The sequence below is a fragment of the Pelodiscus sinensis genome, chromosome 23, assembly GCF_049634645.1.
Source record: "Pelodiscus sinensis isolate JC-2024 chromosome 23, ASM4963464v1, whole genome shotgun sequence".
NCBI lineage: Eukaryota > Metazoa > Chordata > Testudines > Trionychidae > Pelodiscus > Pelodiscus sinensis.
Window position 1 is genome coordinate 8,572,391 of NC_134733.1, and position 25,473 is coordinate 8,597,863.

A 25,473-nucleotide genomic window follows, 5' to 3' on the forward strand; every position below is an offset into this window, starting at 1 on the left:
TCATTTCATTTTCTGATACCTAAACTTTTTAAACGGCTTTGCAGTTTTCTTCATTGCCTCCAGTTCGGGTGGTATTTGATGTTACCATGGAAGGAAGTGCTCGGAAGGTGATAACTGTGCGCTCTGCATTGATTGTGAAAAATAGGCTGGAAATACCAATGGAATTAAGACTGGATAGCCCTTCAGCGCCTGACAGTAAGTCTGAGAACATTGTCGCCACACTGTCCTGCAACATATGAGTGAGAAAATCCTTACCATGAGAACCATTTATGATGGCCCCAATTTTGGTTGTCTCAAATTTTTTCTTGTCCTGTTCATTAGTGAAAATGCATGTCTAGAAGAAGCCATCAAAAAAATTACACATATAGAAGGAAGTAGAGATATTTCTTTTGGAGAAACATAAAATCTGAAGCAACAACAAGAGTTTTGTGTTACGCTCTTCTAAAGTTAGTGTGACATTCTTTTCTCTTCTTCTTTCCAAGCAGAAGAAAGGAATGTGTAAAGTATTGTGCATTGTTTACCTGCCCTCAGACATTCTTTTCTTTGCTTAAAATCAAGATTACATAAGCTGTTTCCTACAATAAATTATTTACCCAACTTCTAAGATTTTCATCATCATAGTCAAACAAATGCATTGCAGTATATTTGTGTCATTCGAGAGAGGCGACTGCTTCTTTTTCTTTAAAAGTTATGTGATAGTCTTCTTTCACCTGAGCAAGGCAAATGCTAGTACTAGCAAAGAAATGAAATCTGTACTTTCAAGTGTTTCATGCAGCTCTGAGGGAGTGATATAGTGGCCTCTTATCCATACTCTTGAACATTTTTAAACCAAATTATCTTTATGTTGACCATAATGGCAGAAGAACTGATTACCCCAATGAAGTCTGATTCCTGAAACCAAAGTTCTGAAAAACCTCTGAATTTGTTTCTAGAGGGGGATGGAAGAGCTGAGAAAAAGGGGGAGATGGTAAATCTTACAAATTTCAACTCTGCTTGTGCTGACAAGATAGCCCTAATTAGGGGTGAAATGGTCTGTAAGCTAAACTGCAGGAACCAAAGGGAGTTTCAGTTTGCATTTTACATGAACTGGAGGAGATGAGGCTACGAGGAGGGCCACACCTCTTAATGAGTCCATGTATAGAATATGCCTCGGATTGAGGACACAAGTACTTCATTTCTAACCAGGAACTTGGCAGAGAGTTTTGATCTTTGGCTCTGTGTGGATCTGTTTTGACAATTTGCTGGAAGAACTCTAGTAATAGATGAGTAACTTTTCTTTCCACACCCACTTAAAATGGAACTTTTAACCCAGGCAGCCAGAGAGACAAAGTTAGAACTCCAGCTAATTTTTTATCCATTTCCATTTTATATGGAATTCAGCCCACTGGTTTCTTGCTGTTGCCTCACTGTTAGGAACACTTAGGGGAGCCGACAGCCTCTGCAGGCGCTTTGGCAAGGTGGAGAGGGGCCCAGCTCTGTGTTCCCAGATGGGGAACCTCAGGAGTAAGTGGCAGGACCGGGGGCAGACAGCCCTCCTCACTGCCTGGAGCATGGCATATCCCTCCCCTCAGTCCTCAGTGCAGTAGCAGCGACAGCGACTGGGAGCCCCATACCCCTTTGAACTGCAAGGTCCTGGGGCAGCTTCTCCCTTTGCACCCAGCCCTCCATAAGTGGGCCTGGGAGCACTTTAACCAACAGTTTGGCATTTGAACTGGATGAACTACATATCATGGGAAAGTTGCTGCTGCTTTTCTTAATTGTGTGGTACAAAGTCTGTAACTGAAGAAATTATTTCTAGTTTGACCAAATGACCCAACCTGAAGTATGTGTTTTCCTTTGTGATTTGGTTGCAGAACCTGTAGTGCTTCCAGCAGTAATGCCAGGGGATTCCTTTGCTATTCCATTACACCTTACATCTTGGCGATTGCAGGCCAGGCCAAAAGGAATGGGAGTCTTTTTCTGTAAGACTCCCATTCATTGGACTAACGTGCAGAAGGCAGCAGAGACATGTAGCAGCAAACGAGAGTGCCATTCAATGGAATCTGAAAACAGCCGATTTTTCAGGTAATTAAGACCTTACAAGGCTAAATATTTTGCTATAACTTTTAACAATTCTTGGTAAGGGAATTAATGTGAAAAGAAGTAAAGAGGAATGGGAAACCGGTTATTTGGAGATAAACCTTGGTTATGTTTTGTTTTTGTTTGACGCCTTAAGAATAATAGGAAGTGTTTCCATGTGACACTATTGTAGTTATACAAGGAAGATTAGATAGGTATATCTCCATATATTATTATTATCCCATCTCATAAAGCTGGAAGGGACCTTGAGAGGTCATCAAGTCCACCCCCCTGCCCTCATGGCAGGACCAAGTAGATCCAAGTAAATCCCTGACAGATTTTTGCCCCAGATCTGTAAATGGCCCCCTCAAGGATTGAGCTAACATCCCTGGGTTTAGCAGGCCAATGCTCAAACCACTGAGCTATCCCTCCTCCTGAAATGAGGTCAAATCCTCAGGGTATTTAAAAATAGGAAATGGGGCACTTCCATGATGACTGGAAGGAAAAGGATCAGGTTTCTATTCCCAATCCATCCCACAGGATGTAGCTAGATATGAAAAGGTAGGGAGCTACAAATTATCCTCCTAATTTATTTCAATAAACTGCCACTACAGGAGCAGGAAACAGACATTGGCATTAGCTTGGCTGTGACTGTTTCCTTTGCTGACATCAAAGAAGGATACAGAATCTTATTAGAAACCATAAACCAGTAAAGGGCTTTTTTTAACATTTCTTTCGGAAGAGCAAAATGGTTCTTATGTCTGCTTTTGACCATCTCTATAACAAAAGTGTGAAGTGACTCTTATTAACCTTATTAATTAATAAAATATGAGAAATTAGAGATGGGAATAGCCTGCTAGGTTACCTAGTCTGCTGTCCTGCCAGTGCAGGATTGTTGCCTATGATCCAAGTACATTGTCCAAAATATTAAGTACGCTATGTTAATCCCCGTGTCAACACATAATGAACACTGAATGATATTTCAGGATATTACATCACCCACCTTGTCTCTCTAGGCTTTATATGTGACATTCCTAAGAACAGTTGAAGGAAATCACCTTTGCTTAGCGAATGGTTGTCATTTCATCAGACCATCAATTTTTAGTTCCGTTTTTTAAAATATATACTGTTTTGAGTAGGGATGTGACATCGCATTTAATTGGCAAATTGTTAAAAAAAAATTCTTTAACCGGTTAACTGATTAAAAGATATGAGTACTTCTAACAGCGTGTTACCTGAAGAAGTGTTATTTTACTTCCTCATTTGAGTATCTAATTTAAATCCCAAAAGACAGTATGATTTAGTGGGTAGAGTGGGGAAAAGGCGAAAAACAAAAATACAGTTGCATTATAGAATGTAATTTTAATTTATTTCACAGGAATAATGTAGTTTTCAGTAGTCAGTATTTCATAGCATACCAGTATATGCACTGTAATCACTCTCTCTATATATACATTTTTTTTCCTGCCGTGCGACAGAATCATGTCATCATCTTTCACGTTCTCTGGCCATGAGAGGTAGGGGTTGGCAAGCATAGCAAGTATGGGGCACAGCCCACTAGTATATTTTTAAAAGTAAAAGTTTAATACTTTGTGATCTCTTTATATACTACACTTTGCTATCGAATATGTGTTAAGAAGTGTAGACATTTTTTTGTGAGGATGATCAGATTTGTAGATTAAGAAGGATTCTGCTATAATTGTGGAAGTTCAGACTTGTTTTGAGGTGTAATTGTAAACTGTTTTGAGAGTATCTGATGAGAGGCAATATAAGTGCAAAATATTGGAATATTTTTATAATCAAATTAAAATGTTTATTATGGAGAATAAATTCTAAATGCTATACAGGTTATGAATTGTGTAAATTGCACTATGGCATGAGATTCAGTCTTGTGCTTGGAGAGCCAAAATACAACTATTCCATTCAATCCATTGCTCTTTTTTCACACAAATCTGTCTTTCTTCATAGGTTTTGTGTGGCTATAAAGAAAGAGAATTATCCAGATTACATGCCCTCAAACATATTTTCTGACAGCGCTAAACAGATTTTCAGACAGCCTGGGCATACCATTTATCTCTTGCCAACTGTGGTAATCTGTAACTTGCTACCTTGTGAACTCGAATTTTATGTTAAAGGGATGCCAATTAACGGGACACTAAAACCTGGCAAAGAGGCAGCGTTGCATACGGCTGATACATCTCAGAACATTGAGCTTGGTAAAGTATTACAGGGGCATTGTTATTTGCTGCTACTTTAAGAGAAGCTCAGAATAACTGCATGTTTTGTTGTCTGTGGCAACAAAAAGAAAAATAAGCTTTTTAATGTGATGTTTTCATTGGGCTGTTGCATTTCTTATGCAAATATTCATCAAACACACATCAATTAGAAAAATGAATTATCTGAAAATGATAAAAATCTGATTTGTTTCCCTTTTCACCTCTTACCTTTTGCTCCCAATGCACAAAGGAAATGATGCCAAAAAAAAAGCTGTAGTAGTTTAATTTGTCAGATTCAAAATGGTATTTTGTCATGGACATGCCTACATTTTGTCAAGTCCAGTGTAAAATAACTGTGGGCTTTCTTATACCCTCTGTGCAATAGCTTGAAGTATTAGGATATATCTACACAGCAGCTAGACACCCACAGCTGGACTGTGCCGATGACTTGGGCTAAGTCTGGGGGGTTGTTTCACTGCTGTGCTGCATTCCACACTTTAGTGCCCTGTAAGTTTTGAGAGTTCCACAGTTCAGTCTCCATCCTGAGCCTGGAATGTTGCTCAACAATGCAGGAGGGCTGTAAGAGGCTTATGCTTATTTGTTACCGTTAATGGTAAAACTCTGCATGGACCCAGGCGGGGGTGGCTGGCTGCCTCATGGCTAACCATGGAATGGATAGAATTCTGATTGCTTACACGGTTAATATTTCATTTTTACATACCTACAATACAGCAGTTCTGCAACCCAAGCCGAAGGGTGTGTCTAGACCACAGGGTTTTGTCCAAAAAAGTGGCCTTCTGTCGACAAAATTATACCTGCGTCTACACTACTGCTGAGTTCTGTCGACATAACGTCGACAGAACTCTGCAGTTTTGTCGACAGCGGTAAACCTCATTCTACGAGGAATAATGCCTTTTGTCGACAGAGTTCTGTCGACAGAAGGTGTTATTGCATCTACACTGTCATGTTGACAAAGCGACTTGCTTTGTCGACAGAACTGGATGTAGTCTAGACACTCTTTGTCAACAGGAGCTTGTAGTTTAGATGTACCCTAAGTTGGCTGACACAGGCTAGCCACTGGTGACGAGTTGAGTAGACATAACATTAAAGGCTTTTGTTATCAAAAGGATTTGGAAGGATTTGAGTAGCTGGCATGATCAGTGTACCGCTCATTAGTAGGTGGGTTGAAGGCTTTGCGTGCATACGCAACTCAAAGGGGAGAAATTATCAGATTCATTTGGTTGCCACATTAATCTTCCGATGTGGAAGTGACTATTTCAGGCCAACAAACTATGGAGGTCTTGGACAAATTTTGGGAGCAGGAGGAAACTGATGCTGAAATTTCCAGAGGTGCAGAGCAGACTTCGATGTGCAAGCTCAGCCTTGACCTTGAGATACAACAGTTGAAAGAAATGGTGTCTTTAATGAGTCAATAGCTTCTCCTTGTCCAGTCTTTATAGCAAAATATGTTTGTCGTTCTCTACTCACATGTCCTTCTCTACTTTAACATGTCTTATTGAACTCTAAACTGAAAAGAAAAATGCATCTTTCTTACTGGATATCCTGTACAGAATTTAGTCAGGAGGGGGCTTGTCATGAAAGATCAGAGACAAATGCCATGTGAAGCACAAAGTGTATGTGTGTGTAATAGTGATAGAAATGTAGCCGTGTTAGTCTGGTGTAGCTGAAACAAAATACAGGACTATGTAGCACTTTAAAGACTAACAAGATGGTTTATTAGACGATGAGCTTTCGTGGGCCAGACCCACTTCCTCAGATCAAATAGTGGAAGAAAATAGTCACAACCATATATACCAAAGGATAAAATTTAAAAAAATGAACACACATGAAAAGGACAAATCAAATTTCAGAACAGAAGGGGGATGCGGGGGGGGGGGGGGGGAGGAAGGGAGGAAGATAAATGTCTGTGAGCTAATGGCACTAGAGGTGCAAATGTGTGTAAAATTTCCCAAACATTCTTTTCCTTATATTTGCAGTATTGGCAACCTAAGAATTAAAAAATCATGAGCCAGTCGTCTCTCCCTCACCCCCCTCCCCCATCAGGAGATTAGTTTTAAAAGAAATTATTTGGGGGGGGGGGGGCGGTTCTATATTTTCTGGTTTCTGAGCCTTTATGGTACACTTATGGAATATACTCACGTCACAAGACCTTTTTTTTTTAATGTAACCATTAGGACTAGAAACTTATTCCTTCCCCCCCTTAATTAAAGCCATCTCTCTCACAAAATCACTTCATTGCAGGAGTTGGGTTTCAAAGAAAAATACCTAATATTGTAAAACTTGCAATAAAATCACAAAATTGCAACACAATAAATGTATAACATGTTAAGTTTCCCAGTTAGGCCAGTTTCTGATGTTAATGTACTATGAGGGCTTGGCGGTACAAAAACTTGTTCTAAATCTACCTCATACTAGCTGCTGCACCTTAACTGGCTATGTGGACCTTATGGCTGTGCTCTAAAAGGTTCAGGATCCACACAGATAATTAATGCACAGCAGGCTGGTATGAGAGAGCTCTTCTCGAGTTGTATTCGTAGCTCATCGAGTCTCTCCATTTCAGGTGCTCATGTTCTTGTGAAATTTCTCATCAGCTACTTTTATTGCCACAAGAAATTGCTTTATTTTTTAAAATAATTATTAACAAACATCTTAGTTTTAAATTTTCGTCTGTGCTTGGGAAAGTGCATTAGAAATACTGATATTGAAGGAAGATAGCTATGACAGAATTATTTTTCTCAACAGTGGCTAAGCTGGGAAAATATTCTAAGTGAATATATTATCGTATGAGATTTAATTTGAGGACTGGGACAATTGTAACGTCTTAGCTCATGTGAAAGTTAAAACCGGTAGTTTTAAAAGGAAGTAAAATTAGTGAAAGCTGTATGAAATATTCCAGGAAGACTTGACTTTCTCAGAACAGTCAGGAAAACTTGTTTTTGTGTGTGTTTGTTTTTTAGGGGTATCTCTGGAAAATTTCCCACTGTGCAAGGAGCTGTTGATTCCTCCTGGGACACAAAATTATGTTGTTCGAATGCGATTGTATGATGCCAACAAGCGACAACTAAATCTAACCATAAGGATTGTATGTCGAGCTGAAGGGTCTCTTAAAATATTCATTTCTGCACCATATTGGCTAAAGAACAAAACAGGTATGTTTAATTCACCTGGAAATGAGGATTCCATTTAGTGTTGATTTGCTGTGCAACCATATGTAACTTTTGAAAATGGATTAAAGAAAATGAAGTTGCAAAAAATAGGCTGCAACAAATAGTAAATATCCATACTTATTGTGAAGGTCTTATACACAATTAAATAAATGAATTGTTACAATGAAGATTTAGAAAACCTCAGTTATGCATTTTTAAATGTAATAAAGTACCTAAAAGCTTGGTTAGCTCTGTATAAATCAAAATAAAATATTAGAATTTGTTTTTCAAATACAGAAGAATCTGCATTAAGTAACTGAATTCTAAAGCAGTAATTGTATTGTGATGGCCCAGATGGCACTAATACACAAACGTATGAAGCAGAGAACTCCAAAGTTGAAAGCATCACACTCTTCAGATTGAACTAAAAATCCAGGCTGTGTAGCTTGGCGTTGTAACAATCTCATAACCTCTGTCAATCAGACAGAGTGAAATATACAATGTGCTGATCAGTGGGTTACATATTACATAAACATTTCAAATTGTTCTTTAAACGTTAAAATTGCTATTATCGTTCCTACTTTCAAAATTAATAATATTAGCCCTGGTCCTGGATGAAGTATTTTTTGTTTGAAATTTAAGTGTAAATTAAAGTTTCATTTATGATTCTTTTTTTCTTAAAGGGTTACCACTGATCTTCAGACAGGACAATGCGAAGACAGATGCAGCAGGACAGTTTGAAGAACATGAGCTTGCTAGAAGCCTGAGCCCACTTCTCTTCTGTTACGCTGACAAAGAACAGCCAAACTTGTAAGTAATTTGATGGGAAGGGAAAATGCTTACAGAGAATTAAAATAATTAGTGAAAGGATCAGCAGCTGGTATTTAAGTGCGAATATCCTGTAGGAAAAATCCTTCATAGGCAGGATGATCTGATAAAGTATTGAGTTTGAGATATGAGCTTACTCCCTATTTAGACATTTGATACTGAAAACAAATCATTTGGTTGGCTAGTTGTATTATAAATGCAGTCTGCCGTGGCTTTATTTTACATATATGGAAATCATGCTTTTTTCCCCATAACTTGGTAGAGCAAGAAAATCCAAAGTCTCTCTTTCCTGAGGACATATACCAGACTGCTTATTCTGATAATGTCCTTACTACAACTAAAATAATTTGACTAGCGTAAAAAACCCCCAAAATAATAGGAATCTTGGATAAAAACCAAACAGTTACTCAAAAAGTGTATTTAAAACAATTCTACCTTTTTGTATTTGAATTTAACAAATTAATTAAACTTTTCAAAAAGCAGAGATAATTTTAAATGATGTAAACACACACACAGTTATAAAAATATACATCTATTGAAAAATCTTTAAACGCAGAAAAGGGAAATAGTGGAGTCTCTGTCATTTGTAGTAGCTTATTATTGCTTCAGTGACTCGTAGCTTAGTTCTGTGCTGATTTCCCCTTCCCCCCTTTGCCTTCTTGTTCTGAGCGTATCTATCATAATACCATGAGGGCAGGGGACTGGACTCGATGACCTCTCGAGGTCCCTCCCAGTCCTAGTATTCTATGATTCTATCAGCCTCTAAAACTGCCCCAAATCACCTGTTTCATATATCAGTTAGGTACTGCCTGCAGCAGAACTGCTATGTTTCCGATACACAAGGGAATGGCAGGATTTTGGAGCCATTTAATTCTCATACATCATGAAGCTGATCCCTGCACAGCCTTCCTGCATAGTTATACATAGTTGTTCTTTGGCAGAATCTGCTATTGCATGTATCAACTAATCGTTGAGCTCCAGATATGATTGCAAAGAATGCTACAAATAGAGCAGCCTATCAGGCAATTTCTTAATGGATTTTGCTCTGGAAATACGGTTCACTCTTTAAAGACCATTTATTTTTAATAATTGGTGAAAATATATATTGAAAAAAATCATGACCTTTTTCTTTCCAGTTTGATAAAGGAAACATTTTCTCCAAGGTTTTTTCATCCCTAGACTGTTCTGCTGAGATTGTCAGAAAGATAATGGATACTGCCACTTGCAGTGGTGATTTTTTTGTGATGTGATCTGAGAAACTGGACTTCTCTAATACAAAGTTGAACCTAATCTCAGGAAGAAAAATAGTTTGAATTTGCAACATTTTATTGAGCTAATGACAGCTCCTTCAAGTGCTTTGGCCACTAATAAAAAGAGCTATACAAGGCCTTTGTAGTTGTGGTAGAGATTGTTGTTGTTATTGTTGACTTGTTGACTATTAAAAAGTTTAACTGGCTCATCATGAAAAAAATGGAAACAAGGTAAAAATACTAGTTGGTTACTACTTTTTCGAAAAATGTGATTTGAAAATTGTTTATAGTTGCATACATTTTACTTTAAATTTTTTTGAAGTAAAATGTAAGCAACAGAATCTTTCCTATCTTTCCTAGTTTATCTCCTATAGCCATTGAGTTTTCATAGATGTTTGCAAGATTCTTAAAGAATATTGGATAAAATTTGTAATGTTATTACAAGAAAAGAGAATTTGTGTATGGTTTTTAATGTGTCTGTTACTGTGCATAGTTTAAATATCTGGGTTCAGTGTAAAAACCACCAAAGTATTGTTCTGAAACGTAACTCTTCATTTAGATAAATAAATCAACATGTTCTTTCGCTATCCTTAGCTGTACAATGCGAATTGGGAAAGGAATCCACCCTGAAGCTATGCCCTGCTGGTGTCAGGGATTCTCACTGGATGGAGGCAGCGGTGTCCGAGCCCTTAAAGTGATCCAGCCAGGAAACCGACCTGGCCTGATTTATAACATTGGTATGTAATCATGGATCTATTTGTTAAATATTATGGAAACAGTGCAGCCACCATTTGTCTCCATATAATGGTAAGAAATAAATTTCTTTCCTATACCTCTTCATACAGAACCACACAGATCTACTCTCAGTCTTTCAAATATTGCAGTGAATATAAAGCCTTTTGGGGAGCAAGCTTCCTTACAGTTAACTTCATTTAAAACTGCATTATCGAAAGAAAAACTTCCTAATGGGAATTGCTGTGTGAAGGTTTTTCTAGTAAATTATGCAGTGCTCTTGTGATAGACACAAATTTAGGCTACTATACAGGCAGTCCCCGACTTACGTGGATCCGACTTATGTCGGATCCGCAGTTACGAACGGGGCTGCCCCAGAGTACACAGACTGTGGGACCTCGCGGTTCTGCCGCCCGTGTACTCTGGGGCTTTCTCTGCGTCTCCCTGGTCTGCAGACCAGGAAGACGCAGAGCAAAGCCGCGGAGGGGCTCGGGCAGCCCAGGGGCGCCTGAGCTGCCCGAGCCCCCCCACCCGCGGCTTTGCAAAGCCGCGGGGAAGCTGGCAGCGGGACAGCCCAGACGCCCCACGGCTGTCCCGCTGCCGGCATCCTCAGAGGCTTTGCTCCCCGTCTCCCTGGTCTGCTGGTCTCCAGCAGACCAGGGAGACGGGGAGCAAAGCCGCGGAGGACCCAGGCGGCGGGACCGCGGTGCGTCTCGGTCCGCCGCCCGTGTCTTCCTGGTCTGCTGGGGTGGGCGGGGGGGGGCGCAGCTAGTACGCCCCACCCCCCCCCACCCCAGCAGACTAGGCTTTTCTCCGGACGCCTGTGGCAGAGCAGCTGGGGTGCTGCCGGTTGGTCCCGCAGCGCCGCTCTGGGCGCTACTGGTCCAACCCAGCAGCACCCCAGCTGCTCTGGTCCTGATTCAGCCGCTGCTGGTCAGTTTGAGCAGCGGCTGAATCAGGACGCCTGAGGCAGAGCAGATGGGGTGCTGCTGGGTTGGTCCAGAAGTGCCGAGGAGCGGCGCTACTGGAGCAACCCAGCAGCACCCCAGCTGCTCTGCCCCAGGCGTCCTGATTTAGCCGCTGCTGAAACTGACCAGCGCTGACTACAGGAAGCCCGAGGCAGAGTTGCTCTGCCCCGGGCTTCCTGGAATCAGCTGCTGATCAATTTCAGCAGCAGCTGACTTGGGGACGCTTGGGGTTCTTAAGTTGATTCTGTATGTAAGTCAGAACTGGCGGTCAGTTTCAGCAGCGGCTGAATCTGGACGCCAGTTCCGACTTACATACAGATTCAACTTAAGAACAAACCTACAGTCCCTATCTTGTACGTAACCCGGGGACTGCCTGTACTCATTATATACTTATGGCACAAATCTTTAACTAGAGAAGGTCAATACAATAACAAAGTGGTGTGATCTGAACACAGTAACCTGGAATTCGTGTGTTCTAATCCTAACTTTTACATGGATATCTTCTAGGGGCTTGACTAATACCCTAAAATCTTCCAGAGTTTCCCTATCTAAAAAGTTAGAATAACACCTACTGCACTTTACCCTCTTTATTCTTACAACACTTTTAAGGGATAAGTGCTTTAAAATGTTAAATGGTGTTACTTGTAATGAACACAAAACCCAGCAGCTTCCATTTTTCTTTACAGTCTCTTTTCTGGTTAATTCCCATGTAACCTATCTGAAAAACGTCCTTGTCTGAAGACATACAAGTATGTGCTCTGTTGTTAATTTGTAAAAATGAATAGTCAGATACTCCAGTCCCACTTTTGAACAGAATTTAAACTGCTTAAATTTGTCAGTGGACTAGATTAGTTTTATAGATATCGAACATTCTATAGTGAATGTAAGGTCTCCATCTTGCCTTTCCTTTAGCAGACTAAGGATGCTTTCATAGTGAGTGAAGATAAATTTTATTTAACTCTTTCTCTTGGCCTAGGGCTCCTACTTCATTATTTATAATTAGTGGAAACATTTGGTTTTCTTGATTTTATTTTTTTTCCCCTCCCCCTGTAAAGATCAATTCTGACTAGCCTCTTTCTAAATTTCACAGTCCCAGCAACTTTATTGTATTCATTTCTGTTAATAGGTGTTGCTCGGAAACACTCCAAATCCTACCAAATACAGCTCAACTTCTGACCTTTTGTTAAGAATGTAGAACTAAAGTAATGTCTTCCGGGTCTGTTCCATCTCATACGCCACATGGATTGAGGAGATCTCCATTATGACATCAAAGTTTCTAGTATGGACAGACTGCAGCACACCAAAATGCAATCTGAGTGGCCACATAAACCTTGCCGACACTGAGTGTAATAATAACCTATTTTGATCTGACTCTAAAATTTGCCGTGAGGTGGTTTTCCTTTTCATTAAAAGACTTTTACCTCCTCTACATTTGGCACAGCTTGGGAAGCAAGCCAGCACAGGTCACATATTCACAAGGGAGGGTCTGTTCAGGAATCAACTAATGAAAAACATAAGCCAGAACTTTTTCCCAAAGCATTTGTCTTTAAAAGATCAGGGAGCAACACTGTGTTTGGCTATTTTATAATGGTAGTAGCATTGCATTGCAAATAACACATTCCTAGACTTAAAATGTTAATCTTACTTGATTTGGGCCTTTTCCACTGATGCGTTGTAGGAATCTTGCTACCATATTAACTACAAAGGCATGAAACAAATGCCTTGATGTCAAAACAAGCTATTACAAATTATAATTGAATCTGTAAATGTACCACTGTCAGTTTTACATCTATGGCCTAAGTAAATAGCTAACATTTTAGATTCATTGGATATTTAGGTTCTTAGTACAAAAACAGGATTTGCCCATGTGTAGGGTTTTTTTTAGTGTCTTAAAGTGACTTGGAAATGTCATATGAATATTGTTGTTAACATGATTATAAATATATGCTGTCAAATCAGGTGACAGAATATTTAAAAAGAAACGGTAGTATTTAAAATGTGCTCTCCAAGCAATGAGAGCATGAGTTATCTAAGCTATTTTTATTTTGTATTTCCTCAGAGCTCTTTGAGGTTTTTATGGACTCTGTTTGCAAGCTATCCTTGCAGACTGTCTATGTTTACATGTATATAGTAGTTTTCAAAGCACCATTTGGACTTTCTTTTGAATGTCTCTGTACTGTAGCTTCTAGCTCATACGTTGCTTGTGTGTTTTCATGTTGAGTATTTAGGTGTTTTTGTTTCTAGATCTGTCTTCTGTCTCCCTTCTTCCTCCTCCTCCCCCCCTGCCCCCCACTTCATACCTTTACTCCATGTTTGTTTCCAGGGTGTTTCTCCTTTCTTATGTTCATCTAATTCTGCACTTTTTCCTAAAGGCATTCTGACCTTCTCAAATAAATGGGGAGGAACCTTGGGTGGAAAGAAAGTCACTAAAACAGCTCTTTGAAAGAAAAGTTCAAGGGAGGGCGGATGGATAGACTGGGCCTCCCTCTCTTTCGTGCACTAAGTGGATTAGAATTCGGTAACCTGCAATTTGAATATAGTGTCTCATGGTTTTTGTGCACAATGGCCAAGCCAACCCACTGAATTTTTTGAATGAAAATTTTATTTTAGCGCTTTTTTTTGCTTTTTGTTTTGTTTTTGTTGTTAAGCATTGCCTTTACTCACTGCCCTTTACCCAAATCCTTTAAGGCAGGACCTCTCAACTTTGGAAGTCCTGGGGGCCACAATGATATTCACAGCATATGCTGAAGGCCACAACTTAAGTGTGGTTGCAAATACATGCAAATATATATACAAATAGCTTCTTTGAGACAATGCCCAGTGCTCCTGGCAACTCCTCTTTTTGGGCTAGAAATGCTGACACCCTGTACGTGTCTGTTCCAGCCAGCCTGTCCACTTGCATCTTTCAGTGCTAACCCCACCTGGGAGACGTCTCACTGTTGTGGAGTAAAGGCCATGTTCAAAGTATCCCACCTGTGGGATGCATGTTGAGCCCCATGTAAGCCCGAACTGCACCGTGGGCTGCAAACAAATGGGCCCGCATGTTGAGTAGCCCTGCTCTATGCCATCATCTAACTCGTTGATGAAGATATTGAACAGAACCAGTCCCAAAACTTTCAGAATGTTCTATTGAATTGGTATTTGATTATAAGTGTTTATGTATCTGGTTTTCATAAATTGAGTAGCTCATGGTGACTCTTCACATCCCTCAGATTTTAACTGAAGATGGTTTGGACTGTTCTTTTGAAGTGGAAGAAGAACAAGCTATTTTTATGCCATCCGTAATGCTGAGAAGACTAGATTGCCAACTACTGCAATCCACTTTATAGGCAATAAAAAAGTATAGCAGATGGCATTGTATAAACCAGGTTTCATTTGCTGTTCTGTTTTAAAATATGCGCAAGCTGTAGAATGTATGCATTGAATCTGAGAAATGTTATTTTAAGTTTACATTTCTTAAATATTTTGAAACAGTAAATATTTTTATTTTTAAAAGACTATTTATTTTTTATTATTAGGTATTGATATTAAGAAGGGGAGAGGTCGTTATATTGACACTTGCATGGTAACATTTGCACCCCGTTACCTGTTAGATAATAAATCAACACACAAGCTTGCCTTTGCTCAACGGGAATTTGCCAGAGGTCAGGTAAGATATTTCTACTGGCGAATAAGTAATATTTTTTAACAGTATAAACATTTTTCATAGCAGTTTCTCTGGGAAGGAGGAAAGGTATAATTAATATAATGTAAACTCTCAATAGTGTTGATTCTGCTGTGCTGAATTAGATGTGTGAGTTTTTTGTAAGGCTGCTGGGTCAGGCCTTTGGAAAAGAGTTCATTTGTGTGCACATTAAAGATCCCGTGATTCTCTTTAAAATAATAGGGGTTTTTGTTTTGCCCAAAAATATCCCCTCTTCGTACCATTGTGCAACATATTCTGTGGCAGTAGGTTCTTTTCCCCTCCATTCAAGAATTGTGTGTGTGTGTGTGTGTGTGTGTGTGTGTGTGTGTATAATTGTAAATTATTTGGAGTTGCTTCAGGATCAAAGTTGGCGTGACAATATAAACTGCTGTTATAGCTTGATTATGAGAATAACTTTTCATGAATATCCAATTGCTACTATTCATTGTATGTAAAAAAAATTGCTTCATTCAAATTTCATAGTCTATATAGATTGGTTGTTGTCTATTGTTTTTAAGATGGTGGTGGTGATACCATCTGTATTTCTCTTATTAGGGCATCTCCAATCCTGATGGCTATATCTCTACTCTTCCTGGTTCCAGTGTTGTGTTTCATTGGCCACGTAATGATTATGATCAATTATTATGTGTACGGCTAATGAATGTTCCCAACTGCATTTGGTCTGGGGGTTTTGAAGTCAACAAAAATAGCTCCTTCCATATCAATATGAGGTACTTACTGTACATGGATAATATATTTTTAAAGTCTTTAATGTCCGATGGCGGCAAATACCTAAACTTGTGACTACACTAACACAGATCTTATACAGTATCTAATTCTCTTTTGTTTGACCTCTTTTTCTTTTAGTTTGCTGTGGAAAAGCAGATACTTTCTGACTCTCTTAAGAATCTTAATTAAAAGAACTATGAATTCTTGTGCACATTTGCTGTTTGCTATGAAATCGACATGCTTTTTACAAAGTTAATATTATAATAATGTGTTTAAAGTCCAAGGATTTTATCAGCATGGAGATGATTCAGTTTGCACATGTCACGAGCACAAATTAAGAACTCAAACAGAATTGCATAAAATAAATAATGAATGAGTGCATCTATCTTGGCGAAATCCTGTTCAGTCAAGCTATTTAGCAGGATTAGATTACATTATTTTTCGACCTTATTTTAATATATGCCTAAGCTGTTCCAGAACTTGTTTAACTAATTGCATCATTGGTTACAGAATGCTGACATAGAGACTAGTTAATAGCACACATTTATGAATGCTTTAAGTATATTGTGCTGTTTTGTTTTCCAGGGATACTCTTGGGAAATGTTACTTTTTAAGAGTTGAAATTACCCTTCGAGGAGCTACATACCGCATCTCATTTGGTGACACTGATCAGTTACCTCCTCCTTTTCGCATAGACAATTTTTCCAAGGTAAAGAACTATAGATATATTGAAAAGTAAAAACAATTGTAATCGTGTGTACTCAATGTATTCCCAGCTAGCCTGTAAAAGAGCTGCACCTGTTTGCCCAGTGAAGTGATAAAAAAAAAAAATTAAATAAGGAGAAGCATTTGTGTATTTAAGCATTAAAAGCTGTTTAGTTTTCAGAGTAAGTTCTTAGTGAGCTTCTTATAAGAGAGCATCATCATATTAAATTATTATACTTAACACACACATTTTTCATGTAAAGATTTCAAAGCTTTTTTACAAAGGTGGATCAGTATCATTAACCCTCATAGATGAGGAAACTGAGGTGTAGATGACTTATAACTCGGCCTACGTTATATAACACATTAATAACATACATTAGTGGGAATAGAGTCTAAACCTGATTCTCAGTCCTCCACATTATCCACTGAAGGTGCCTAAAGTGAGGTATTACTTGGAGAATTACAGTAAGTTCCATATCAGCACTTGTAAAAACAAGTTCTGATCTATGATTGGGAGACTGATTCAGATTTACTGAGTTCTTTCCATGCTTTGATGCTCAATTATTGTAGGATACATCTAATTTAGCTATACCTCAGTTTGATTATATATAAAATAAAATTTCCCAGCAGATTGAAAGCATTGAGAACTTTGAATGAAAGACACTTTATACTCTTAAGCCATAAGAAGCAAGAATTGAAATGCTGTGGAATAAATTTTAGTCCATTCAGGGAAATAACATATGCCAAAAATTACAACTAATGTGCTGAAAAGCTAGACAATCACAACTCTGAGCTACACTGGCAATAGCATCTGCCTGCTGAATCACATATGAGTAACATTTTCTAAAATCTTCTTTCATTATTGTAGGTCCCAGTTGTTTTTACTCAGCATGGTGTTGCAGAGCCTAGACTCTGCACTGAAGTGAAGCCAATGACCTCTTTGGATTATGCATGGGATGAACCTACCCTCCCACCTTTTATCATGCTTTCAGTGAAAGGGGCAGGCTCCTCAGAAATTACCTGCAGCATGAATGACTTTCAAGACAGCAAACAGCTTTATTATGAAAACTTCATCTATATTGCTGCTACGTATACTTTCTCAGGGTAACGCTTTTTTATATTCTCTTGAAAATAGCTTTTGAAAGCAAATGGTGAATATTCAGACATTAATTAAAGCTATTTTGAAAAAACTTCCTGTTATACTGTACTTACCTGTGTAAGGATATCACATATTGTTACACTTACGATGGCTACAGAGTCAACTAGAAGAGTCTGTTAGATAGAAGAAGGGGAGTCAATATTCCAGGGTTGTATTTCTTGCTCTGCCGCTGACTTTTTCTGAGACCCTGTGCAAATAACTTAGCCTCTCTGTGTTTCAGTGTACTTATCTGTAAACTTGGTAATATGATGAATATCTGACATGGCCTTGTGTTACTTAATTCATTTCTGTACTTTTGCAGCTTGCCAGTCAAGTTATTATAGCACTTAAATTTGAAGAGCAGCTGGTGTACTGCATGAATTTCTTACAGAATGAATCTCTACTTTTAATGAGTACTCGTCTTCCAGTTCTTTTAGCCTCATTAAGGTTATTAATATTTGAGTATTGAGCTGTCATTAATATTTGAGTATTGAGGCTTTTCTGGTGCTGCAAAGACAGAGTTATAGTATTATCAGCTAGAGCAGTAGTGAAAGGAAAAATCTGATTCTTACCAAATTAGGCCATGGTGGAAAACATGGGTCGGGGAAAGGTTAGTAATAGTGGGGAAAATGAAGACAAGGGATTGATTAAATAGAAAGGAACATAAACACTATCAAATCAAGTGTAAAAACGTAATAAGAAAAGCAAAAAAAGATTTTGAGAAACAGCTAGCCAAAAACTCTCAAAGAAATAACAAAATGTTTAAGTACATTAGAAGAAGGAAGGCTGCTAAAAAACCTGTGGGTCCCCTAGACGATCGAGATATAAAAGGAGCAATCAAGGACGATAAAGCCATTGCGGATAAACTAAATGATTTCTTTGCTTCAGTCTTCATGGCTGAGGACGTTAGGGAGATTCCCAAATCTGCACCGTCCTTTGTGGGTGATGAATCTGAGGAACTGTCCCGGATTGAAGTGTCATTAGAGGAGGTTTTGGAACAAATAGAAAAACTTAATGTTAACAAATCTCCGGGACCGGATGGCATTCATCCAAGGGTTCTAAAAGAACTCAAATGGGAAATTGCTAAACTATTATCTGTGGTTTGTAACCTATCCTTTAAATCGGTTTCCTTACCTAATGACTGGAAGCCAACGTGACACCAATGTTTAAAAAGGGCTCTCGAGGCAATCCTGGCAGTTACAGACCGGTAAGTCTAACTTCAGTACTGGGCAAATTAGTTGAAACAATAGTAAAGAATAAAATTGTGAGGCATGTAGAAGAACATGGCTTCTGTAAGGGGAAATCATGTCTTACTAATCTATTAGAGTTCTTTGAAGGGGTTAACAAACATGCAGACAAGGGGGATCCAATAGATATAATATACTTAGATTTTCAGAAAGCCTTTGACAATGTTCCTCACCAAAGGCTCTTGTGTAAATTACATGGCCATGGGATAAGAGGGAAGGTCCTTTCTTGGATTGAGAACTGGTTAAAAGACAGGAAACGAAGGGTAGGAATAAATGGTAAATTTTCGGAATGGAGAGGGGTAACTAGTGGTGTTCCCCAAGGGTCAGTCCTGGGGTCAGTCCTGGGACCAGTCCTTTTCAACTTATTCACAAATGATCTGGAGAAAACGGTAAGCAGTGAGGTGGTAAAGTTTGCAGATGATACCAAACTGTTTGCTTCTGTCTTGACTATCCTAGACTGTGAGGGACTCCAACAAGATCTCACCAAACTGAGTGATCGGGCAACAAAATGGCAAATGAAATTTAATGTGGATAAGTGTAAAGTAATGGGGGGAAAATAACCCCAACTATACGTACAGTATGATGAGGGCTAATTTGGCTACGACAAATCAGGAAAGAGATCTTGGAGTTATCGTGGATAGTTCTCTGAAAACTTCCACACACTGTGCAGCGGTGGTCAAAAAGGCAAATAGGATGCTAGGAATTATTAAGAAAGGGATAGAAAATAAGACACAGAATATCTTACTGCCCCTGTATAAAACTATGGTACGCCCACATCTTGAATACTGTGTACAGATGTGGTCTCCTCACCTCAAAAAAGATACTTTGGCCTTGGAAAGGGTTCAGAAAAGATACTTTGGCTTTGGATTGGGCAACTAAAATGACTGGGGGTTTGGAATGGGTCCCATATGAAGAGAGGTTAAAGCGACTGGGACTTTTCAGTTTATAAAAGAGGAGACTGGGGGGGGATATGATAGAGGTTTATAAAATCATGAGTGGTGTGGAGAGGGCGGATAAAGAAAAGTTATTTATTAGTTCCCATAATAGAAGAGCTAGAGGACACCAAATGAAGTTAATTGGTAGCAGGTTAAAACTAATAAAAGAAAGTTCTTCTTCACACAGCGTGTAGCCAACCTGTGGAACTCCTTGCTGCAGGAGGCTGTGAAGGCTAGGACTATAACAGAGTTTAAAGAGAAGCTAGATCATTTCATGGAGATTAGGTCCATAAAAGGCTATTAGCAAGGGGATAGAAATGGTGTCCCTGGCCTCTGTTTGTCAGAAGCTGGAGAAGGATGGCAGGAGACAAATGGCTTGATCATTGTCTTCGGTCCACCCTCTCTGGGGCACCTGGTGCTGGCAACTGTCGGCAGACAGTCTACTGGGCTAGATGCACCTTTGGTCTGACCCAGTACGGCTGTTCTTATGATTTCTGAGACAGGTGAGATGAGTACCTGGTATCTTCATCTGCTCTTTGTGATATCTCCAGTTGAACTGAGTCCCACTGAATGCCTCCTAATGAGGGAAGTTGATTTTTGATTGAGGCGTTTTTATAATATCTTCGTGTCACTACATGTACATTTGCTTATTATTGATCTGCTGCCGATTCGAGACTGAAGTAAGATTAGTTGAAATACAAATTAAAGATTAAATGCACTTTTAAGGTTTTTGCATGTGCATGTACAAAGCACGTTGTCTGCCAGTTCTTCTGGATATGGTTTCTCTGTACAACTAATTGTTGAAAGATGAAGAGCTTAGCATTATTTATTTCTCTTAGGAATTTAAATTGCTGCACCCATAGTTATCCCAGTATTTGCCATACAAGGAAATGGAAAATCAGGACATGTATCCAGAACTTGATCTTACCCTTGGTGGTTCACAGCACTGCCACAGGGCAAGTTACTTGTAACTTACTTGCCATATTTCAGTCCACATACACTTGTGTAACTGAATTATAGAACATTTAAGATAATTTGTGATGAAAACACTAAGTCTAACTTTACAATATTGGTCTAAGCCAGTGATTCATAACCTTTTTCCCATGGAGGAACCCCTAAAATAATTTTTCATATCCTGAGGAACCCCTACCTATGAAAACGTTTGCTTGGCCAGAAAAAGTTGACAGCGGGGAGCGCAATTCAATTACTGCTAAATTATTGTCAAGAAATTTTATTTGTAAGAGCCATTAGAGAGAGAGAGAGAGATGCCAGCTTATATTGTAAGAAAACAAATTTAATTTATTTATTCCACGATTTCTTGTGGAACCCCTGACAATGGTCTGCGGAACCCTAGGGTCCCATGGAACGCTGGTTGGGAAACACTGGTGTAAGCAATGAAAAAATTAGCTGTCAAATTGAACTCTGAGTTTGACATTTAGCTTCCATTACTAATCCTGAAAACACAACACTTTTAATAATATAAATACAATGCTGATGGTTTATCCCAGTGATTCCAAAAATGAGGGGAAATTGTGTAATTATAACCTGACTTATATTTGTATAATGTGTTGTGAAGGTCAAGCATAAATTGTCCTTTTAGTAGCTGGGTATGGTTCTGATTCAGTCTTCAAAAGAGACCGCAACTCTATATAGCAATGTATCTGAATATGTGTTGGATTTTCTTGAACTTCTAGATTGCAACAGGGGACAGGAAGGCCAGTTGCTTCAAATAAAGATGCTGCTTGTGCAGAGCTTGTCCTGGATGTTTCTCCAAAGACACACAGAGTCATACTAAAGAAAAAGGTATGAAAATCAGCGAGGCTTCAAAAATAGTATTGTGCTAGGAATGTTGTTGCTGTATGGTCCTAGCACATGGGTGGACCAATATCAGCACATGGGACAGATCCAGTCCATCAGGGTTAGCCCTTTGCAGGCTCCCATACTGCCATATTTACTTGCTTCTCTGGTACAGGGAATTCCAGTTCGCATTGGCTGCAGTTCACTGTTCCCAGCCAAAGGGATCTGTGATCACCCTGCAGCCAGCCCTGCCTCAGGCCTTTGTCCAGCTTCCCTGGGTGAAAAGGTGTCACTTGGTTACACCCTCCTCTCAGGCTTGGGTTACAGAAAACATCAGCTATTGTGTACATGAGGGAGACTATCACACCAAAATTCCCATTATCATCAAGATATTGTGCAGTGCCCAGGGAAACTGAGGCACACCTGATGTTACTACAGGACAGTGGATCTCACATACAACAGAACAGAGTGAATATAATGACAGCAGCCCACTAGGGACTAATCCTGGTGAACTGCTGCTGTTTTATTGCCCACCCTTCTCCTAGCATTACATACTCTTTAGAAACGGATATAAGCCAAATATATTTTGTTTTAGTTCTGTATTTAATTCTGTTAAAAAGAATGCAACGTCTATACCATAACAGACTGACTCGAAAGAGTGAGACACAGGGTAAGAGCTGAAGGGATCTGGGAGAAGGAAATAAAGGAAATGTGTTAGATTTGGATTTATAAAGGTTAATAGCCTCTGTAAGATGGAACAGAGAATCTGTTGTAGGCAAAATAAATCATTAAAGATACTTTCAGTATGATAGTAATAATACTTAGCACTTATGTAGAAGTTTTGTATTATTATTTAATAGTGAAGGCGGAAGAGCTCAGAGTAGCTCAGACCCAGCAGGATGAACGGTACAACAGGGAGTCGGGAGAATAGTTTGTGGAAGGTACAGAGAGTGAGTGGAGCAAAAGCTGTGGAAAGGGTTGAAACCAGTTGGTGGATATGAAGTTGTATTCATTGGGAGAAGGGAATTGACACGGGCCAATAAAGACTAAGTGAGGTGATCACATGTATACACTGTAGGACTAGAGAGGAGGTTGTTGGATATCAACAATACAATATTTGCAAAGATCCAATGAGGATTTAAAGAAAGATATTGCAGACTGATAGATCAAAGGAAGAATGCAGTGGATAGTAACAGATTTAGATACGGATTTTACAAAGAGCTTTTCTCTGAGAAAAGCATAGAAGAGCAGAGGATACTGGGAAGTCAAGTTTGGAAATTAAAAGGGTAGTGTGGACAGGACAGAAAAAAGATGAATATTTTAAGAAAAGAAACTAGTATCTTTTGTTGAAGAAAGTTCAAGAAGCTTCATGCACTAATGGGGAAGAAATTATGAAGGTCAGAGTTGGAGAAAGGGAAGAGAGTAATCAGAATAAAAGTAGAAAGAAACATTAGAGATGAGGTACCTTAGGGTTATAAAGTGTATAGCAGACCAAGAGAAAAGTTAGAGGTGGTGCTGAAGTTGCAGACAAGAAGTCCTTTTGTTGTTAAAAAAAAAAAAAAAAAAAAAAGGCAAATGAGCCAATTAGTTCTTTACCATTTTTTTAAGAAACAAAGAAATGTATGTAAATAGAGCATTATTGAATAATGTTTGTTTATGTAACTTAATATCCTCAGAGTTTCCAATATGTATGGGATTTATGCACATTTGATATCAAAGATCAATAAGCAGATTTTGATAATTGCAGTAGGCTTTAATATATACCAGTGGTCCCCAACCTTTAGAGGCTCCCGGGCGCCCGGGGGCAGGGCCGCGTGTCTGGGGGCACGCCAGGGGACTTGGATGCCCTTGCACCCGGCGCCGGCGTGTGCCCTAGGGCCGGGGCCGCCCGAGCGCTTTGTGCCGTGGGCCCGGGGCCGGCACTGCCGCCCGAGCCACGCGCCTGGGGCCGGCACTGGCGCCGCTCGAGCACCGCGCGCCCGAGCGCCCGCATGTGCCTCGGGGCTGGGGCCGCCCGAGCGCCGCGCACCCGGCGCTGGTGTGTGTCGCGCGCCTGGGGCCGGCGCCTCCTGTGCGCCGGGGGTGGGGCTGGCCCAGATTGTCGGCGGGTGCACACAAATGCCCCGGCGGGCGCCATGGCACCCGTGGGCACCGCGTTGGGGACCACTGATATATACTATTAGCAATAGGGATGTGAAAGATTAACCAGTAAGCATCACCCTTAATGTTAATGGGTAGGCGCTGGAGCAGCTCCTCACCTGTTATGGACAGGGGTCTGATCCAGAACAGCCCCTTTCCATGGTGAGCCTGGGTGTGTTGCAGGCAGGGGCTGCTCCAGGTGGGCTGGAGTGGCTGGGTGGAGTGGTACCCCCTTAATTGGTTAACTGGTTAAACGTGAAGTGTAACCACTTTTTTTCTTCTTTCAAGCTCATCTGAAGAAGTAGGTTTTGCCCACAAACGCTCATGATACTCTGTATATTTTTGTTAGTCTCTAAAGTGCCACGGGATTACTCATTTTACAGTTACGCAGGATTTTACATCCCTAATTTTGAATCGGTGCTGTAAATATGGATATGTAAAAATCATTCAAAATACCATCACTTACTGAACTCAGTAATTGAATATAAATATATGTTGTTTGGTCTGTTTTTTATGATCATCTTTTATGCATATGCTATAGGAACCAGGGAAACGATCCCAACTTTGGAGAATGACTGGCACCGGCATGCTTTGCCATGAAGGCTCCTCAGTTCCTCATAACCCCAATAAGTCATCTTCACCTCGAGTGGTTGAATCATCCATGATCTTAGATATTGCAGGCCTGGCTGCAGTCACAGATAACAGGTTCGCCATGCATCATTTCTGTTTAATTGCTATAGATTCTAATCTTTACTAAATTTTTTAAAAGTACAGCTATTAAAAGTTAAATAGTCTAAGATGTTTAAATTACCCACATTAGATTACTGGATGGCTTGAAGAATCAGTGATTGTATTCATAACCTGCCATTGCTTTATCACCCTTTTGAATCTCTTTTGTATCTCACACGTATTATTTAGGAGCAATGCTACAAGAGCAAATAGATATTATACTTTTAAAAATAGAACAAAATAGGTGTGTGAGACTAATTAAAACTTCTCAACAATGGAATCTAAAAGTAAAAACTTTCAGTCTGTCACTTGCTTGATTCAGGTATGAGCCCCTAATGCTGAGAAAGCCAGATCGACGGCGCAGTACTACTCAGACATGGAGTTTTCAAGATGGCAAATTAACTTGTGGAATGCATGGCCTTGTTGTACAGGTCAGTATTAATATTTCTACTCCTAACTTTTTGCTGACTGAGGTGTGTGAGGTTCAGATCAGGTGGGCTATTGGTATTATATCTTTTATTTAAAAGACCAAAGATTCAACTAGCAATTCACCTGATTATAATTTTAAGAAAGGGCTTTAATTATCTGCATGTATTCCTATGGGTAAAAATCAATTAAACACTGGAAAACTGGGACCAGATTTTTCAGTCTTAGATGCCACAGTTAGGCAATTAGTCTACTAAAAATTAATATAAGCCAGAATTGCACATTACTGCTAAAAATCAGACCAACGTTTTAGATGGTAATAGGGATTTAGACATCTAACTTAAGGCACCTAAATCTGAAAATTTTGGCTTAAGGGTCTCATTTTCGGAGATGCAGAGCATGTGCAACTCACTGTTGTCAGTTGGAGTTGTGTGTGCTCACATTTCTGACAATCGGATATATAACTTTCATGCCTCAATCTTGTTTAGTCATGCATTCTTCATTAAGCTCTGCATGACACTTGTACATGTACTTTTCATGCAACTAACACATGCATATACATCTGATAAATTCTGATACCTGCATGCAAGTGCTAAAAAAATGTGGTGCATCGTAGAGAAACTCTGGCCCTGAAAGTTAAAGAATGTTGATATTTATGGTGATCTGTTGTAGTTATTACTATGTATTTTATATCTTTCTGGTTTAATCATGTTTATCTTTA

The 25,473-nt window shown here is 39.4% G+C and overlaps 1 protein-coding gene across 10 annotated transcripts in view; it reads left to right on the forward strand.

Moving 5' to 3' along the window:
- The window catches only part of VPS13D (vacuolar protein sorting 13 homolog D), a 223,547-nt gene that overhangs the window by 94,605 nt on the left and 103,469 nt on the right, over positions 1–25,473 (forward strand). For all 10 annotated transcript variants that reach the window (XM_075906827.1, XM_075906819.1, XM_075906820.1 and 7 more), the window contains 13 exons: positions 45–195; positions 1,854–2,064; positions 4,027–4,274; positions 7,253–7,444; positions 8,125–8,251; positions 10,114–10,256; positions 14,738–14,868; positions 15,460–15,635; positions 16,219–16,342; positions 17,210–17,445; positions 21,356–21,464; positions 24,139–24,302; positions 24,649–24,757. In XM_075906827.1, the coding sequence (XP_075762942.1) occupies positions 45–195; positions 1,854–2,064; positions 4,027–4,274; positions 7,253–7,444; positions 8,125–8,251; positions 10,114–10,256; positions 14,738–14,868; positions 15,460–15,635; positions 16,219–16,342; positions 17,210–17,445; positions 21,356–21,464; positions 24,139–24,302; positions 24,649–24,757 (2,121 nt within the window). The remainder of the gene's footprint in view (positions 1–44; positions 196–1,853; positions 2,065–4,026; positions 4,275–7,252; positions 7,445–8,124; positions 8,252–10,113; positions 10,257–14,737; positions 14,869–15,459; positions 15,636–16,218; positions 16,343–17,209; positions 17,446–21,355; positions 21,465–24,138; positions 24,303–24,648; positions 24,758–25,473) is intronic.